This window comes from Ammodytes marinus, assembly GCF_949987685.1.
Source record: "Ammodytes marinus genome assembly, chromosome: 18".
NCBI classification, from domain to species: Eukaryota; Metazoa; Chordata; class Actinopteri; order Uranoscopiformes; family Ammodytidae; genus Ammodytes; species Ammodytes marinus.
The window spans coordinates 13,758,198-13,777,673 of NC_137222.1; the positions used below are offsets into that span (position 1 = coordinate 13,758,198).

The window sequence follows — 19,476 nt, forward strand, 5'->3', positions numbered from 1 at the left end:
AGAGATTAAGCACTTTCTCCGATTTATTTTCAGTTCATCAAGCATAGATTATGTCAAAAACAGTGAAAACCACAGATCATCACTGCTGTGAAAGTTGCTACTAATCAAAACGATCAATACAGTTCAAATGACCCCATCACCCCCCTTCCCTCTCCCCTCCCTCTCCCCTCTCATTCATTGTTCAGCACGACCCTGTCAACTTTACATTTCACCAGAATTTCCTTCCTGGATCATTTCATGGATCATGACATATTCTGCGGACGGATATCCCTTCATAGTTTCATAGGCAGCATCGATAAATAGTTTTTTCTTTGAATCCCCTTTTCGTCAAAAATAAAATTTCAAAAATCATATTTACAGGAAAAAAAGTAAACACTTATCACTCTTAAGACGCTATTTTTTTTTGTCAAAACAAATTGAAATCAAAATGTAAAAGGGGGAAAGAAATGGGAACCCTCACACAGGGGGGGATTCGTCCCAAAACAACTCTCACACACACACACACAAGTAGTTCAAAAGATATATAGATGTTTATATATATGTATGTATGTAATCCATATATATTTCTGTATATATGCTTCCCTACAAAAAAGCAATTTTACTCTTTCTATGAGTAAATACATTCTACTCTACAATCACGATAACAACAGTGTACATTCCCAACCAAAATGCTTAGATCGTTATGAGGAGGATATGGGACCATGACCAGGAAGTAGGCAACAACATGCTCCATGTGACAGCAATTTGGTGTACGTGTTTGTGTGTGTGTGTGCGTGCATGTGCATACGGGTGTGAAATAGCTTCCCATCCCCTCCGCTTTATGCGCTTGCCAGATGAACAGATAAACACAAGCATTTCCCCCCCATGACACACATCCACACACACCCAGGGAAAAATGATCCGTTCAGCAGTTAAGTCTGGTTCACTTTGCCTGAGCAGTCGAAACGTGATCCCGCTTTCTATTTCTGCTGCAGAGCTGGCGGGTGGACATTCCGGCTCTCTCTCTCTCTCTGCACTTCTTCTCCCTGACAATTCTAGCACAACCAACTCCCAGGCGCAAAGCCCAAACTCTCTGCACAATTACAAGCAATACACAAGTTTTCCTACAGCGGTTGATTTTTTACCTTTTCATTTCATAAACTGTCTAGACTGTGAATATCATTTGACACACACACCATATGGTTTCTCTCTTCTGAGACTGCTGGGATTAACAGATTTGAGCAACAAAAGGCATTCAGAGTCGCTGATGTCCGGATGAATCCCATTCTGCAGAACAAACCCACAAGTTGTGTTTACAATCGTCTCTGTCTCTCCGCATCGTTTGCTTTTCCCTTTTGACCTTTCACCTGGCAGGGAGATGAAAAGGTCCCTATAGTAAAAAACCTGATTTTATCTGGCAACAAAAGCAACAAATCCTTCAACTACTAAACACATATATATCGCAGCATCTAAAAAGATCAAAGCTCCTGCATTTGGTGCCATGTGAGTCTTTTTTGGTTGATCACAGCAATCCTCCTTATTTTCTAACTGCATGGTTCTCAAAAAAGCAAACTTTGAAAGTAAGATCCAGTATGTACAGTGCTACAGACAGCTCTATACATGGCTCAAATCCTTAAGTTACAAACAAGGCCTAATCACTCTCGTGACTCGCACAACATTACGCTACAAACATCGAGTGAAGAATATCATGCCGTCTCTGAAAAAGTATGTGCATACACAATCAAATATGTGCTTGTGTGTTTGCATACGTGAGTGTGTGGGTGTCAGGTGGCCCTGAGAACAATGTGAGGGTGTATTGCTCATGTGTGTTTTTGTGCTTCTTGGATTTGCAGGTGAAGTTATTGAATGTCCATTGAAGACAGTTTTTGTGCAGGAGATCTGTGTGTGTGTGTTTGTTTACAATGGCTGCTTCATAGTGATCTCTAAGAGACATTTCTAAGGAACACTGGAGAAGGAAGGAGATCCATCAGGGCTAACTGGACAAGCACAAACAGCCATTACTCTCTAGAAAATGTTCTCCACGTGGGGCTACTGTGTGGCTACTGTGAGCGCCACTCCTTCAGGAGAAAAAAAAAACATGCGTCACAGTTAATGTTTTCTATTCTGAGACATTAGATGGTGGAGCGCAGCTGGAATTCCCATCTTTCCTGATGGTGCAACAGTATGGGAAACACAGCTGGAAGTTGTCCGGCGCTCCTCCGGCTCCCTGTTATTTCTCCATTTACTGAATAAAGATTTTTATTATTATATGGAGCGGGAAATGAGCAACATTAGTTTTTATTGTCCTCTTTGTTTCTTATGCTTTCGACAAATCATCACATGTATATATGTATATATATATATATATATATATATATACTTTTAAAAGGTGCACTATGCCGTTTCAGAGGAGGGGGGTTTGTTTACATAAGCAGTAACTACAGTTAGTTTACAAAACATATTCTTTCTCTACATGTAATTCTTAGTATGGAATAATTCTATCATAAATCAAAATAATTATTTTGAGACACCTGGAACCAAACGTAAGATTAGCCTATTTTTTTAAACAAAACTGCGGGCCCCTGCTGCTGTAAACAACACCAGTGAAACAGTAACTTATAAGGTAGTTTGCTAACTTCAAACAGTGGTCCAGGGATCCAATTTTCCTGTGAGGAAAGTTTGTTAATTCCGTTATTACAGTATACCTTAGAAAAGGTATTCGTCTCTGACACACCCAAAGCGACAAAGTGCACCTTTAAAGAACAAGAAGATTTGATATAAATGTTTCCTTTTACCTGTAATAACCTATTTTAGACGAAAAACTAATTGAATACTTTGGGAGTGGAGATTTTCTTTCTTTCTTTCTTAAAAAAAACGTCAGACTGAAGGTGTTGATTATTTACAAAAATGCTGGGCTTTCGGTTAAAAGATGGTAATTTTTTTCACATTCCATCAACATACCCTAACAAACCTAAACAGAAATAAAAGAGAACCATATACATAACCACACAGTTGTCCAGCCAACAGACAAAGAGGACAGGGTCAGTGGTAAGGGTGACACTCCTCCTGCTTGTCTGTCCATTCTGAAGGGGGAATGAAAAGGTTACACACCGAGGTAAGCCATGTCTGCCTTATTAATGTGGGCCATCTGGACAAAGAGGACGAGAGAGACAGAGGGGGAAATTGGGAGAAATTCTTAGCGGATAGAGGACGTTTGTTTTCCACACGGTCGAGCTTCAAGTTATTCACCTCCACGTGAATTCCACACGAGGATGAGACATTCCGAGCAAAAGCAGAGCACATATTTTTCTGGAGACAGACTAGATGTGCTCTGAGATTTCATGGAAAACAGCTCTAAAAAGCCGAGAATAGCTACGCTGCAAAAACCCATGAAAAATTAAATAAAAATAGACATCCACTGCAAAGGTCCACTATCAACAAACATGGCTAAAATGTGTTTTTTTAGAGGAGGTGATTTTTCCGAGGAATCGGGATCTAGTTGTTATAGTTTTTACATTTTCTAAAATGTTTTGATTATGAGTGTGTTATGCTGCATGTCCAAATTATAGTGGACATGCAGCAGCACACTGTCTGGTCCAATTGTTGAAATTGAGGAACCAACTGTTCAAACTTACATATGACCGAAAAGCTTGTTAGCTAAGACCTCACTGCTCCAAGATAAAAGCACAATGACAAAGTTGGCGCACAACATCCTTCATTTTATACCATCTCCAGATTTATGTATTTTTTTAAATGTCCTTCCTCGTCTTATTAGTTGTGCGACAAGATCCAACTCTAATTTGACATATTGTCTTTGAGGCAATGGTTTCTTTGGGGCCTTAGTGAATCCATTGTCTCTCCTCAGACGTCACGTTTGTTGAATCAAACATAAAAGATCAAACCGGTGCCTAGATCAAAGCAGTTGCGTAGAGAATAAAAGCCTTTTTGCCTCTGCTGACAGACATATCATCCCTATTAAAGGCTAAAAATAAATAAAATGACTGTTGATGTGCTTTCAGAAGCACGTTATCACTACGGAAATGTACAGAAACCCCACACTGAGCGAGTGTATATGCTGACGATATTACCACAAAGTGAAACCCAACATCTTGGAACATCTCTCCGCCTCAGTCCAATTATTATCTACGTGAATTCAATATGTTTTACAACAGGGTTAAACCTACAGCACCGCCCCCATCACAATACAGTCAATTTAAGAATACACAATAAACATGTACTTTGAGCAGGTGAGCTGTACACCCTATGACCCAGCACTAGCAGCGAGTCAATCTTTTTTAGTTTTAATCTCAAAAGCTAATTTTGGCCTTTTTCAAATGTGTATCTTGTTGGTGGAAATGTGGAGTTTCACTGTTCCATTTCACATGGAGCACATTGAGCCTTATGGACATGTTTTAGCAGAGCGCCTGATTTGATTGACAGGTCAATCTTGTCCCAAGCAACCACAGTGTCTGAAACCAGGAATCCAACCTATCCAACTTTTTCTCTCAGGGTACCTTTGCTCTAGCCGAAACTACCTCGATTCACACAGGTGTCCTCTCCTGACAAAGCATGAAAATGGTAAAAAAAAAAAAAAAAAAAAAAAAAAACAAGCTTTGCAAAAATCCAGAAACCTACGGATCCCTTTTCCCAAAAATCTTGCAGTGTTCGATTCTTGCAAATGAGGACGGCTATGCAGTATGCACAGACAGGAATATAGAAATCAAATTCAAGGTCCCACTTCTGAAGATTTTCCATTTGGGCTACTACATATACCCTTAATTAGTATGCTAGTAGATTGTGCTGTGTTTTTCCCGTTGTGTAACAAGGACATTTGACAAATATGTTCATTTTTGAGAATTTGCCATAGGAGGAGGATGGAGAGAAGGGTGTGTGTGTGCACGTTTGTGTGTGTTTGCAGAAGAAAAGGTATATTACTGCGTGTGAATGAGCTGTGCTTTGGGGTCCCTAAGGCGAGCGGGACAGAGCTGACAACTGTTCTTGAGTGGCGATGGGTGTGTCCATTTAACTGTGTGGTAATGGTAGGAGGGAGGAGGAGCATGTTCATTGAAGCATATACAATATAATATACACATACAGTACTGTATTTGTAACAACAGTATTCCCTGCCAGCAGTGAGACTATAGAAAATGTGCTTTCTGACAGGAGAAGGTTGTGTGTGTGTTAATGTGTGTGTGTGTGTTAAAATGTGTGTGACTAGGTTATGAGTGTGTTCAGTAGGGAGCACCTCTGGTCCATTTTAAACAAACAGCAGAGAGTGTGCTCAGAAAAGGCTCAGAGAGACATCAAAGAAGATAGAGGAAAAAGTTCCAAAGGAAGGAAAGAAGGAAGCATTATCATTCTAACAGCACAGGGTTAATAGGAATAGATAGGATAGGTATAGAAAGATAATATTGCATCTCCTAGAACTAGCTGCAATTGCTCAGTGTATATAAAATTGGAAGAAAGCTATATATATATATATACTGTGATATTACAGTTACATTTCACTTTTTATAATTCTAAAATAATTTATACCAACAATAGTTATATTTTATAGAATATTTACATAAATACATCCTCGTATATTAATTATATTATTGTCAACACATCTTTATAGAAACATACACCTTACAATATATGTGTATATAGTCATGTTATAGCCACACGTACACACACACACACACACACACATACAATGGATATACAATCAAAATGAGCTATTGCAATGCTGTGTTTGGGTTAAAACTCCCTCAGACATTCACATCTTCTCAAGTTAAGTAGAGCTCGAGGAGGAGAGGAGTTACGGTGTATTGCTATTAGAAAAAGACCAAAGTTCAGCCCGGCCTCAGCGCAGTTTCTCGTAAAATGCGAGTATTGCTTCATGTTAAAGTTACTCCCCCCCTCCCCCCTATTGAAGTGGTAATCCAGAGGTGGAGAGCGGAGAAAGCTTTGAGCCTCTGGTGAGAAAAAGTCTGCCTTCGTCAAAGGGCACAGTGTTTTTTCCCCCGCCAAAGAGGACTGATCAAACCAAAGCAGTTGTGGATTGTGTGAGTCCGTCACCTGGATTTAGTAAAGGCAGCCCGCTTAGACGGACAGGAAAAAAATAAACAGGCGTCCTCCTGCATATACTCCGGACAGGTGAGTGTGTAGAGTGTATCAGAGCACCTCCAGAGCCCACTCTAGAAGTCAGAGAAGAGATCCTGGGGACCCAGGTGGATGATAAAAGGAGCGAGGGTCCGTGGCTGGTAGAAGGGATTGTCAATGAATAGACCGCCTGCAGTCACATGGACAAGAGAGACAAGGGAGCAGAGACACAGTCATTAGAGAGTCATTAGGCTACTATATGAACAGATCTTGAATTCTATAAAAAGAACACAATGTGAGGATCTTATACAGGAAAATGGCATCAATTATTTGACAGCAATATGAATTTGAAAGATATTTAATGCCGTAAAAGTATACAGAGAAATGCAATGTGGAGAAGGAAATTCTGCTTTGTTTTAAGGTTAAGGTTACTTCAAGTCCACTTAAAGGATGGACAAATCCTCCTGATTGGGAATTAAAAAAAAAGATTAATACCCTGGTAGCATTAATAGGATCAAGATTGTATAGATTTGCCCAAATTGAATTGAATTGATTACACCTACAATTACACATACACTTTTCTTTCTAACAAATAATTCAGTGAAAATATAAAATTATTATCCTGATTTTCCATTAAGTACATTTGATTTGCTAACTGTATTGTGTGCACACGAAACATGACATTGGCGTGAAAACATTTATTGAACCGTAAACAGACAGAAGAATAACAGAAAAACATATGCAGCTGGAAAGGAATCCTCGATCATTCATGGGAGATTTAAGTAAAGCTTCAATGTTGTCCAAACAAATATCTTTCAAAAATATGTTTAGAACAATTCAATGGAGCTCATTCAACCAACCATTGGACGAGATATTGGATCCTCTCATCCAATGGCTGCGCCTCATAGCAGTAACCATGGAGACGTCGTCGGGGAGGGGGGTTATCTCTCGCTGGTTGGATGACCCAAGACGTGGTGAAGTAACACTGACCTTTGATTAGCCGTTGATAGAATAAACTGAAGTATCTGCTTTTTACGGCAAATACTTAAGATTCATTGGTTGAAACAAGAGTATAGTGGGACAGCTTTGAGTTTTGAGTTTCAGTGACTGAGCCTTATTTGAAGACTATGCAAAAACCGGCTCAAACAATTACAGCAATGCTACTGACATACTATACAACAACTGCATACAACACGCTGCCAACGAGGTTTGATTTCATGTGGTTCCCTTATTGCTGCTTTTGAATGACTTACTGTGACGATTAGGTGCACCACTGTTACACCGATTAAAAGCCAAATAAGAAAAAATGTGTGTGACATATTTGACTGTTTTTGGGGGCCATTTTTATGTGAAACAATGTACCGGGGGAATCCAAATATCATTCGCTGCGACAAGGGCTGCAGCAGACTTATGCGACAATGAATGCATCAAAGCTTTTCCATATATACCTGGAGGGTTGATCCCTACTGATAGCTGTGGGAACGCTGCCAAATATTAATCCACGTAAGGTAATGAGATCGTGCTGCTGAATGCGAAACGCAGGATCTGACAAGAGCTTTACAAAATTCATCCTTTGTCTTCTTGCCTTTTTCTACCCTGAATATGTCAAAAGCCTAGGGGTCAAATGGATGCAAGGAGAACACATGGAGGTACGTGGAGAGATTGTAATTTTCAAATATGTGTGCTTGTAGAAGGGCGGACTATGAAAGCTGAATGTAAATCTAGGTCATAGTGTCACATCATAACGTGCAGGTCAAAAGATATGGTCGATATTTGCACGTTAAGTGACATTGATGTTCTGAGAAGTCGAAAAATTAAATCTAAAGAAAACCCATAGAAACAAAAACAAGCTTGTTAGGCATCAAGTTCCAAGCTGAAAGCCTTTTAATTAGATGTATACCAGGTAGTGAGTTTAGCTTTCAGAAGAGACTTTATTCATTTTTCAACATTCTTATTTATTTATTCATTTACATCCTTCACACAGCTCACAATAATATTATTATTATTTTATCTTTTTTTTTTACAGAGAATGTGTGTGTGTTGTGTGTATCATATTGCAATAACCTTATCCTCTTTCCTAACAAAGAATAAACACAAAAAACAAAAAGCTGCTATAGATTCAAAAGAATGAGGTCACAGTTCACAGTACAAATCCTTCAAGTTTTTTTTGTATCCCTTAAAAACTTAAACCTGCAGTAATTCTTTCATATTCATAAAAGTTTTTTTTGGAAACAGTAAGAAAACAGAACAATAAACGCCCTTTAAAAAAAATTCTGCAGCCCAAGTCCTTTATCCTTGATATTGTAGAAAAATAAAAACAGGCGGAGTTTCCCTTCTAGAAAAAAGTGAATTGTGTGGTTTGAAAAAAATAACAACCGTTTTGTATGTATGACAAAGTGTTTGGTATGTACGTCTCCTGTGTTAAAAGAAGTAGTGGGGGACGGGGTAGGCGGGCATTTTCATGACAGGCAACAGAAGCATTCTCTTGGGCAAACCTAGAGGGGAGACATGAGAAGAGCACAGCTCTGCATCAGTGTCCAGGAAAACAAATAACAGTGTTTTGCTACGCTAACTACACTACACACTATGCTACACTTAGCTTCAACAACTTGGCACTACACAAACAGGGCTTCCCAAAGAGGAGTGTAAGTGTGTGAGACAAGGCGGGAATGTGTGCACACGAGGTGACACACTTCATGGTTAGTGGGATTAAAAGAGAAGAAAAGCAACAGCTGAAGTTAAAGATTGATATTGATTCATCGTACCTTGGGACTTTTTTTCTGTAATAGTGTAAGCAAGCTTTGACATCAGTTATGAAAACATCGTTTAAAATTGATGACCAAGATCAACAAGCAAAAAACAGAGATGTGATAATGACTGGAATGGATATTAAACCTAGGTCGTATGCAGCTGCCGTGAATGAAGATGATGAGGGCGATACTAGGAATGTGTCGGTGGAAAACCAGGTTGAAAGGTTCCTGAGAAGCAAAGGCATTAGTCTGGATCTGGAGAACGTGGAGTCTTGTTTTCTTCTCCCGAAGGGAAAATTCGCCAAAAAGCGGGCTGTCATTCTGAAATTTGTGAGTAGAAAGTATAAGATCGAGCTGCTAAGTCAAGGCAAGAAGCTTAAAGGTGAACAAATTGGAATGAGTGAAAACTTAACCAAGAGAAATGCTAACCTGGCCTACCAAGCGAGAGGGCTAAAAAAATGTGGACGGGTCCAACAAACATGGACAAGAGATGGAAGAATCTTCATCAAAATGAATGGAGCTTCACCCGAAGACGCCAAAATTGTGCAAATCAGAACGGAGGAGGATCTGGTTCAATTCCGGAGGGAAGAGGACCTGATCAACCCTAGGCAGCAAGAATGAGCAACACAACTGATGGGATAAATTATCATGATAGTCTGGAGTTATCAGCTAATCTTTACGAGGATCCTACATCATCGGACCAAAATGAAAGTATTGACCCTGATAATCACTTCTACAAGAGAGGGAAAAGAGACTGTCAGTATCATACAGAGGATCAATTCATCAGTTGCTTTCAGTCAATTGGGAAATTGTCCATAATTCATTTTAATAGCAGAAGTCTCTACACAAATTTTTCGCATATTAAGGAATACTTACAGAAATTCTCCAACCCATTCAACATCATTGCAGTGTCAGAAACATGGATTAAGGAAGGCAAATGCATGGACTTTGAACTTAAGGGTTATAAACTGGTTTGTGTCAACAGAATTAACAAGAGAGGGGGAGGAGTGGCCCTTTTCGTTGATGAAAATATAAGGTTTGAAATCGTAAATAACATGTGCGCTGCAATTGATAACCTAATGGAATGTGTGACTATTGAAATCCAAACAAATGATAAATGTTTAATTATCAGCTGTGTGTACAGAACACCCGATTCAAAAATGGAAGACTTTATAGAATATGTGGGAGAATTGTTTTCTAAGTCAAAGCAAAAGAAGATATTTATCTGTGGGGATACTAACATTGATTTACTTAATAATACTCCACTGACTGATGAATTTGTAAATACACTGAACGTAATGGGCCTACAGCCCTTAATTACAAGGCCAAGCAGGATTACAATAAATAGTGCCACGTTAATTGACAACATATTTACGAATGTTATGGGGGATGTAATAGATAGTGGACTATTGATAAATGACATAAGTGACCATTTACCTGTATTTGCTATATACGATTGGAAACAAAAGTTGCAAATTAGACCAAACACAGACGCATATGTTAGACTGGAAACCGAGGAGAGAATAGAGGCATTGAAAAATGATTTATTGTCGCAAAATTGGGACTGTGTATACAAGGAGAAGGATGTAAATGTAAGTTTTGAATTATTCCTGAAGGTATTTCAAAGGCTGTATGAAAAAAATTGTCCACTAAAAAAAAGGGCCTTTAAGCAAAGACAGAATAAACAGTGGCTAACTAAATCCTTGAAAAATGCTTGTAAAAAAAAAAATACATTGTACAAAAGATTCATAAAAGCAAGGACACCTCAGGCTGAGTTAAAATATAAAACCTATCGTAACAAGCTAAATATCATTCTCAGAGATTGTAAAAAAAAATATTATTGCAAGCTTTTAGAAACAAATGCAAATTACCCAAAAAAATTGTGGGACATAGTGAACGCAGTGTTAAGAAATGACAAGAAAATACATAATTATCCTCAGTATTTCCATGAAAATAACGTTAAGTATGAAAACATGAATACTGTGGTGCATAAACTAAACACATTTTTTGTTATGGTTGGACCGAATTTGGCCATGGGTATCCGTGACAGGTGTATGGGGGAGTCTTGGGAACAGGAAGAATCTCTCCAACAGTCCATGTTTCTAAAGCCAGTCAAGGCCAACGAGATTAGTGAGATTTTACTGGGAATGCAACCAAAGACCTCAAGAGACTCGCTGGGGCTTCACATGAAAATAATAAAATCAGTGCAAGAAAGTATTCTTCAACCTTTGACACATATTTGTAACTTATCTTTTCAAACAGGAACTTTTCCTTGTAGCATGAAAATAGCTAAGGTTATACCATTACATAAGAGTGGAGATGAACATTCATTTACAAATTATAGACCAGTCTCAATTTTGCCACAATTTTCTAAAATTTTGGAAAAGCTATTTAACAATAGATTAGATGATTTCATTAATAAACATCAAATTCTTTATAACAGTCAATTTGGCTTTAGAAAGAATCATTCCACGGCGCTGGCCTTGGCTGAATCGGTAGAAATTATTAGTAATGCTATTGATCAAAAATTGTACTCTATAGGAATTTTTATAGACCTGAAAAAAGCTTTTGATACTATAAATCATGAGATCCTTCTCAATAAGCTTGAGAATTATGGCATTCGTGGGATAGCACGGGACTGGGTCAGAAGTTATTTACAGGACAGGAAACAATATGTGAAATTAGGGGAGTTCACATCGAGATGCTTGGATATTGTTTGTGGGGTCCCTCAAGGGTCAATTTTAGGGCCGAAATTATTCCTGCTTTACATAAATGATATATGGAAAGTTTCGAAGGTCTTAAAGTTAATTTTATTTGCTGATGACACAAACATCTTCTACTCGGGGCATGATCTGAATAATATGGTTGAGACTGTAAACATTGAATTGACTAAATTACATGGGTGGTTAAACCGAAATAAGTTATCATTAAATTTAGAAAAAACTAAATTTATGTTGTTTGGTAGGAGAGCAGCAGAGGTCACTGTGAAAATCCAGGTAAATGGGATTGATATTGAAAGGGTCAAGCAACACAAAGTACTAGGGGTAATACTTGATGACAAGCTAAGTTGGAAACCACAAGTTAGCCATCTTAGGGGCAAAATAGCCAGGAGTATTTCTATACTTTGGAAATCACAATATTTTTTCAATCAAAAGGCCTTACTTGTTTTATACTGGAGTTTAGTTTCCCCACATCTGCATTATTGTGCTGAGGTGTGGGGAAACACTTACAAAGGTAAATTGCACCCCCTGGAGATCCTTCAAAAAAGGGCAATAAGAATAATATATCAAGCAACTTACAGGGCACACACCAATAACTTCTTTATTGAAGGTAGAATTCTCAAATTACGGGACGTAGTAAGTTACCACACCGTACAAATGATGTACAAGGCTTCAAAAAAAAGCCTTCCTGTAAGTTTACAAGCAATGTTTGAAGATAGAGGAGTTTCGCATGATTTAAGAAGAAAAAGAAGATTCACAGAGAAAAATATACGGACCACACTTAAATCATTTTCGATTTCTGTAAAGGGTATTAAATTATGGAATGAACTTGATGATGATATCACAGGGAGTTGCAGTTTGCAAAATTTCAAAAAAATGTATGTCTCTAAAACTATGGAAAATTATAGACTGAAAGCAGAGCACTAATAAGCGGAGTAAAGGTGAATGGCATTATCATAACATCATGGTAAAAGAGAGGTCAGGAGAATGACTTGTTTGGGTTTGAATACTTTTGCAGTTGTGTTTAGACTACCAGATAATGACTTTGAAAAGGCCTCGATGGCATGAAAGGAGACATCGCAGATATCAAAGGAAACATCCAAAAAATGGCTACAGTGGATGGAGAGGATATCGATGTGTAATTAAATTCAGCGGGAAAATGGAAAGCATGTCAGTTGTGCAAGGTCAATGGATAAGGAGAATGAAAATTTGACTGTGTATTGGACTGCAGCTTAACAGACAAAAAAAAAAAAAAAAAAAAATGCAAAATTGTGTTTTCTTCCTTTTTGTTTTCTTCCTTTTCATTTTCATTTTTCATTTTTCATTTTTTATTTTCATTTTTTATTTTTTTTATTTCTTTAAAACATTTTTTTTTTATTTTTATTTTTTTCTGTGATCAGTAAATGTGTATCTGATTCTGAATCTGATGAAATTGGGGGCGGGACTCGATAAGCCTTAGGCTTCTTCCGTCACCCTTCGGACAACACAAATTAAGATGTATGATGTGAAAGAGATAATTGTGTATTGTGTGGAATTGTCCGAAAGAATAATAAATAAATAAACTCATCTAAAAATATGTTTTTAATCACCCAGGTTGCGATAACGTTAAATAAAGCCTTTTAAGGAGACAGTTGCAAAGGAAATGTTGTTGTTTGTACCATCCTGTAATGCTTAGAAAATTTGATATTCTGCGCTTCAAAGAGTGACTTTTTGGTGAGTATGCTAGAATATGTTCAAAGCCAAAAGCAGCAATGGGCGTCAGAGTGAAAAAGCAGGAAACGGTATAAAAGCTTTGTATCTAAAATAAAAAGGTTTAGTTCCCAATGTTTTCATCTGCCTGTTTCTATGTTATGATTGAAATGTCAAACCCATTTTTAAAGATTTAAAAAATATATATATATATATATATTTTTTAAACAATTTGGATACTTCTCCATCCTTACACCTTAACGTCTATGTGAGATTTTGAACATACTGTATTTGTCATTTATCACTGGCCAGGCATGAAGCTCAAATACTTTGGATGTCATGGCCTTTAACAAACTCTAAAAAAGGAACAGTACGCAATAAAGATCATACTAACAGTCACTGAAAGCTGCTAGTTAGTCTTAAGCAGAAACTGCCACTGACTTCTGAGTAACATGTGAAAAGCATGTTACTCAGAAGTCACTGAAACAAAACACCCTGAACCAACGCAGAGTTCCAGCTCCAGTGTAAACAGACAAACTAAGGCGCACTTCATGTCCGTGGTTTAGCTGGGATCTCTGGGGGGTATTAATGGTCTGCCTGGGGGCCTCAGACCACTTGCTCCTGACACATAGGACCCATTCAAAGTCCCCGCTGTAGGATGGACAGAGAGGCCTCCTAATGCAACATGTGTGCTCACATACTACACAAGGCTGAGTCTGTTGAGGTAAATATGACTGTGTGACAGTTATGAATACCTGTGCTATCAAATGGTCAACGACTAGTTGAATTTAGCCTTTCAATGACCACATTTCCATGCACAGCATATTCTAATGAAGGTCCATATTCCAGTTAAGACAATATCTTAAATAAAGTTTTCACATGCGAAGCCGTTACAGGGATGTTCCTGTTAACATGTCAATCAGCATATTCTGAATAAACCAGCGACATTCACCAGTAGTGATAGAATTGTCTTTTACGGCAATAATTCACGTCACATCCAAGGAAAATGAACACTCTCTATGGCATTAGGGTTGTCTTGCTGCATTGTTTTGGCAGCCAAAATGACACTGCTTATTTTAAGGAGGTTTACACAATGGTTTACACACATTAGTTGAACAGCAATAAACCAGGGCATGCATCACAAACTGCAGCAAATGCCCAAAAATGAAGTGAAAACTCCATAATGCTACTGAGATCGGAATACTCCACATGTCTTAATGCGATAATTTCTTACTACGACTATAACCTTATTCTGAGTAAGGTGAGCAGAAACTGCAGTTTACATGTTGATGTCTTATTGGGAATATGACTGGTTTAATATATCGCTGTGCATGTAAACGTGGTCAGTGTCCACTGTGTGTGTGTATGAGTGTGAGTGTGAGAGAGAGACAGAGAGAGAGACAGAGAGACAGAGAGAGAGAGAGAGAGAGAGGGAGAGAGAGCCCAGTGTGTGACCGTTGTCAGCAGTAACATGACAGGAGCAACGCAGGGGCCCTGCCACTCTCTCAAATATCTGCGGCTAAATTGAGGAACTCACACTATGCATGCTGCTAATGTGAACATAAACGAATATGACAGCAGCAAAGTCAGCATGCCTGGGTTCCATATAAATCCAGGAAAAAGTTTGCATTAACGTGGATTAACAGTGACTGTTCTAGGACTGAAAGTGCAGGTGTGTGTATGTGTGTGTGTGATCGAGATTATGGTCAGTTTCTGGGAGTTTTGAGATCAAAGCTTGAGACTGCCTAACTGCCTTTCGCCGTTTGATGTTGTCTGAAAATGTTTTAACAGTGACACTAAAGATATATTCAATTCTACTCAATTCGACTGCACTGCAGCTTTTAACTGAGAGAGTGGTAGTCCAACCATCAGAGATCAAGGTGAGAGCGGAAGATACTGAAGCAAAAGCAGGCATAGAAGAAGGGTTACTGGCCCAATACAAACCATCGGAGATTGATTAATTTGCCCAAAGACATAGAGCAGTTATGGTTTGTCGGGTTAGGAGGTAACTCTGTGGTTGAGAAAGGGCAGAAGGTGGAAGAAGGGAAGAAAGGTTATGGGCAGGAGAAAATGAAACAGAGGCACGTACCGTATGCAGGGGCAGCTGCTGCAGCCGGGCTGTAGCCATACGGTGTCCCAAAGCCTGGTGGGGGAGAGACAGGTTACAGGGTCACAATCAATTAGGCACCTGTTTAATTACCAGCCAGCGCTTCAGTAAAGTCGGATTAATGCTTGGGCCATCCCGTACTCTAGGGCTGGTGAGAGACCGGAGTGGAAGCTAAAGCACTTTCTAATAAGAACAACGGGAACCTGAACATTTCATTCACACACACACACATAGAGAGAGAGAGAGAGAGAGAGAGAGAGAGATTGTCCTTTGTAAGGAGGTGCAGCATAAACAAAGAATGTACACAATCAAGATGTTCTGCATGATTAATCTGTTAACTGTCCATTATTGAGCAGTCATGATTCAACAAAACTACTTTCCCCTCTACTGTATGCAATGTAGAATATTTTTGGAAACCTATGATATTTCCAATAAAACTGCAGGGGAAAAGATTGATGTTTATTTTAAACAGAACACTTAGCAAAATGTCCTTAGTAACCGAAAACCAGGAGTAAACGAAAATGCCAATAATTCACATTTATTAAAAAAATCCCCAAAATGTTTAAATCCCATTGTAAGAACACACACACACACACACACACACACACACACACACACACACACACACACACACACACACACACACACACACACACACACACACACACACACACACACACACACACACACACACACACACACACACACACACACACACACACACACACACACACACACACACACACACACACACACACACACACACACACACACACACACACACACACACACAGCTCTCACTACCTTGTGTGACATAACCAGGTGCGGCTGCGCTGACGAAGGCTCCTCTAGCCAGGGCTGCTGCTGCTGCTCTTCCTCTTCCTCTGGCCACGTGAGCTGCTACTGCTGAGGCTGCTGCTGCCGCCGCCAGGGCTCCTTTGGTCTGAAGACGTCAACATATCACAATGGAAGTAAGTGTGTTTCAAACATTCATGATAGGGAATGAGATACACGCTGCATTTAGATTCATAGATACACAGATGAGTGTCTGCATTTACATGGTGCACAGAATAAAAGCTATAACCCACTCATCCAAGGCAACGCTGTAACAATGCCTTATGGGCGTCATTGTTCACACTCTGTTAGCACACACAGGCTCATTGACACAATAAGTGGAAGAGTGGTGATCTGATAACAGCCAAGTATTGACCTGATTAGACACTCTTTAAACGCCATTGATTGCTGGCGGGTAAACAAAGTGCACCACAAGTGGACTGGTACTGATTAGAGCACACACTTTAATGACAATTTTGCTCTCAAGGAAAACATGTAAAGATTGCTTGGTTATATGTTGTTGTTTAATCCTCTCTGTAAAGGCATGTGATCCAGACAGAAACAGTATGACCTGTGTGTGTGTGTGTGTGTGTCTTTAGCACCTGAGGCAATATCTTCTTCTTCTTGTTTGCAGCTGCGTTGGGACCAGAGAAGAGTTTTTCCAGAGCGGCTAGTGCAGCACTGGCCTTTGCCACTTTTTTGTTTGGGCCTGCCCCGCGAAACTTCTGCCCGTCGACCTCCACCTGACGTGAACACACACACACACACACACACACACACACACACACACACACACACACACACACACACACACACACACACACACACACACACACACACACACACACACACACACACACACACACACACACACACACACACACACACACACACACACACACACACACACACACACCTCAGTAACTCAGACGGAGAGTCTGGCAGAACAAGACAGCTTGTTTAGCGATGCCCTGCTGTCAGCCAGGCCTGCTAATCAATCAGCAGAGCGATGGAGCAGCCAGGCATGTCGGAAAACAACACACCCCACACAGAGACCAGGCTTGCTCCGGGAACCAAGTTGACTGATTGACTACCGCTGATCAGCCTCTGTGTGTGTGTGTGTGTGTGTGTGTGTGTGTGTGTGTGTGTGTGTGTGTGTGTGTGTGTGTGTGTGTGTGTCTCAGCCTCTGTATGTGTCTCCCCCCTGGTTTAAGTGCACATGTATTTTTTGATTGTTTGTCAAGGTTCTATACACATTTTCACGTCTGTGTGTTTCATCATTTTAAACCAGATTCATTCTGTCTGTGTGCATGACGCCCTCACCTCCATCACAAAGCGTTTGTCGTGGCTGCCTCCGCTCTCAGAGATGAGTTCATATTTGAGGCCTCGTCTCTTCTCGTTTAGCTCCATGACGGGGTTCTTCCCGCTCGCCGTCAGGATGGGACCCTGAGTTCGCACCTGCGGTGTGTGAAAAGATTATGGAATCGATTTGATCGAAAAGCATTTCAATGGCTTTATCCGGTAGCACACGTTAGACAGTTATGCTGGGAGAAGCTGGGCATGATTTAACAAAGGTACCATTTACATCCTTGAACCAGAGTGACTGTAACATTTGATTTTTTCTTTAATCTAAGCATTTTAGCTGAGGGTATGTATTTTTATATCAATGCTCATTGATCAATACCAACCTCCAGTGTGTTGGAACTGTCCACGGAGTGTGCTGGGTTATTGCTAGTGTGCGATGACGTCTCATTCTTCCCCTCTCCGTCAGACTTCTCGTCTGAACTCATGGGGTCCAGGTCTGAGTCGAAGCCTGTCGGGTAGCCCATGGCCTGGAGGACCTGGGGAGGGAAGATAGATGGCCATGAGGAAATACACACGCAAAAAAAAACGCTAAATATACAATAATTAGCATTCGATGCACAAACCATGAATATTTTCTATTCAAACAGTCATATGGTAATAATATGATGTAATGACATCAACCATTATTTGAATCATGAGCACAAATAATGAGACAAAAAGTAGGTTTATAAAAACTAGTGATGGGCCGATAACGGCGTTAACGTGCTGCGTTAACGCCAGACTCTTATCGGCGATAAAAAAAATATCGCCGTTAATCTCTTGTTCCTCTTATTTTAGCGCGGATATATACCTGGCCGAATTGCACTGTAGTGCACGAGTCAGAACGAGTCCGACTTCGCACCTGTGTAGCCTACCACATCAAACGTAACGTGCTGACATGGATGCAGCTAGGAAGCCGCCGGGTTTGCTTCAGGGAAAATGTATTTTTAAGAAGCTTCCCAATGGAAACCTCGACAAGACCAAGGTTGTTTGCACCTTGTGCAATGCGGAATTGGTTTACTGTAGGAGTTCTAACAGTCTGTGCTCTCGGAAGCGGCCGGGGCATGCGTGTGTGCAATGGTAGAGCTTTGTGTGGAGAGAAAAAAAAAGAGGCAAGGGAAATCGCCAAAGCCAATGCATAGCCTCGACTCATTAAAGGTTGAAAATCACTGAATTACACAACATGTAGGCTAGCCTATGGCTTAAGGCTATGGAAATCATTATGGAAACAATATTTTTTTTTATCAGTGATAGCTCAGCTGATCTCGTTGCTATAGAGACCACGTCCGTCCGCTTTGTTTGACAACTGACAGAGCTGCCAAGTCTCACCCTTTTGGCCGTGAGACACACTCATATCAACCAGCTCACACTCTCACACGCTAGCCTACAACTCAAATTTCTCACGCGGAGAAGTTAATCCCCAAAATAACGATTGTTTTGCGGGACTTTTATTTTGACAGTCTTATATTGAAAAGCTAACGGACATGAGTTCCGTGACATCCTCTTTCTGCACGCAAGTTAACTTGATGCATTAGGTGTGCACCTGCACAGGAGATGAGCCCCTGGTCTGATGCGCCACCTGGCTTGAGAAACACGTTCTCAAAGACTTACTTTGAGTCATTATTTAGGGAGCACACACACATATTATGAATGAATTCAAATGAGCCATTTTAATCTAGATTAATCTAGATTAATTCCAAAATTAATCTAGATTAATCTAGATTAAAAAAATTAATCTATGCCCACCTCTAATAAAAACACATTCGCGCAAATATGAATAAATCTGAACTCTTCAACTTTTCACACGTTAGTGAGAATGAAGCCTCAGTGAGGGTCATTCATTGTTCTCATAGCCTTACAATGTATCTCACCAGTTTAATGAAAATATCCTCAGTGAACCTAGTAACTTCTTTGAGAATTAATTTTCCAAATGATTGAAATAGCACAGTCGATGAGATGAGATAGATTT

At 39.7% G+C, this 19,476-nt stretch overlaps 1 protein-coding gene across 2 annotated transcripts in view; it reads right to left on the bottom strand.

Moving 5' to 3' along the window:
- Positions 1-5,712: 5,712 nt before the first annotated feature.
- The window catches only part of strbp (spermatid perinuclear RNA binding protein), an 83,906-nt gene continuing 70,142 nt past the window's right edge, over positions 5,713-19,476 (bottom strand). The window contains exons 14-19 of one of the 2 annotated variants that reach the window (XM_080047142.1): positions 17,852-18,004; positions 17,487-17,621; positions 16,766-16,906; positions 16,134-16,272; positions 15,312-15,365; positions 5,713-6,253 (exon numbers count right to left, since the gene is read on the bottom strand). In XM_080047142.1, the coding sequence (XP_079903268.1) occupies positions 6,159-6,253; positions 15,312-15,365; positions 16,134-16,272; positions 16,766-16,906; positions 17,487-17,621; positions 17,852-18,004 (717 nt within the window). In that variant the 3' untranslated portion in view covers positions 5,713-6,158. Of the gene's footprint in view, positions 6,254-8,048; positions 8,559-15,311; positions 15,366-16,133; positions 16,273-16,765; positions 16,907-17,486; positions 17,622-17,851; positions 18,005-19,476 lie in introns of those variants that run through there. The other variant, XM_080047143.1, reaches the window with a different exon arrangement.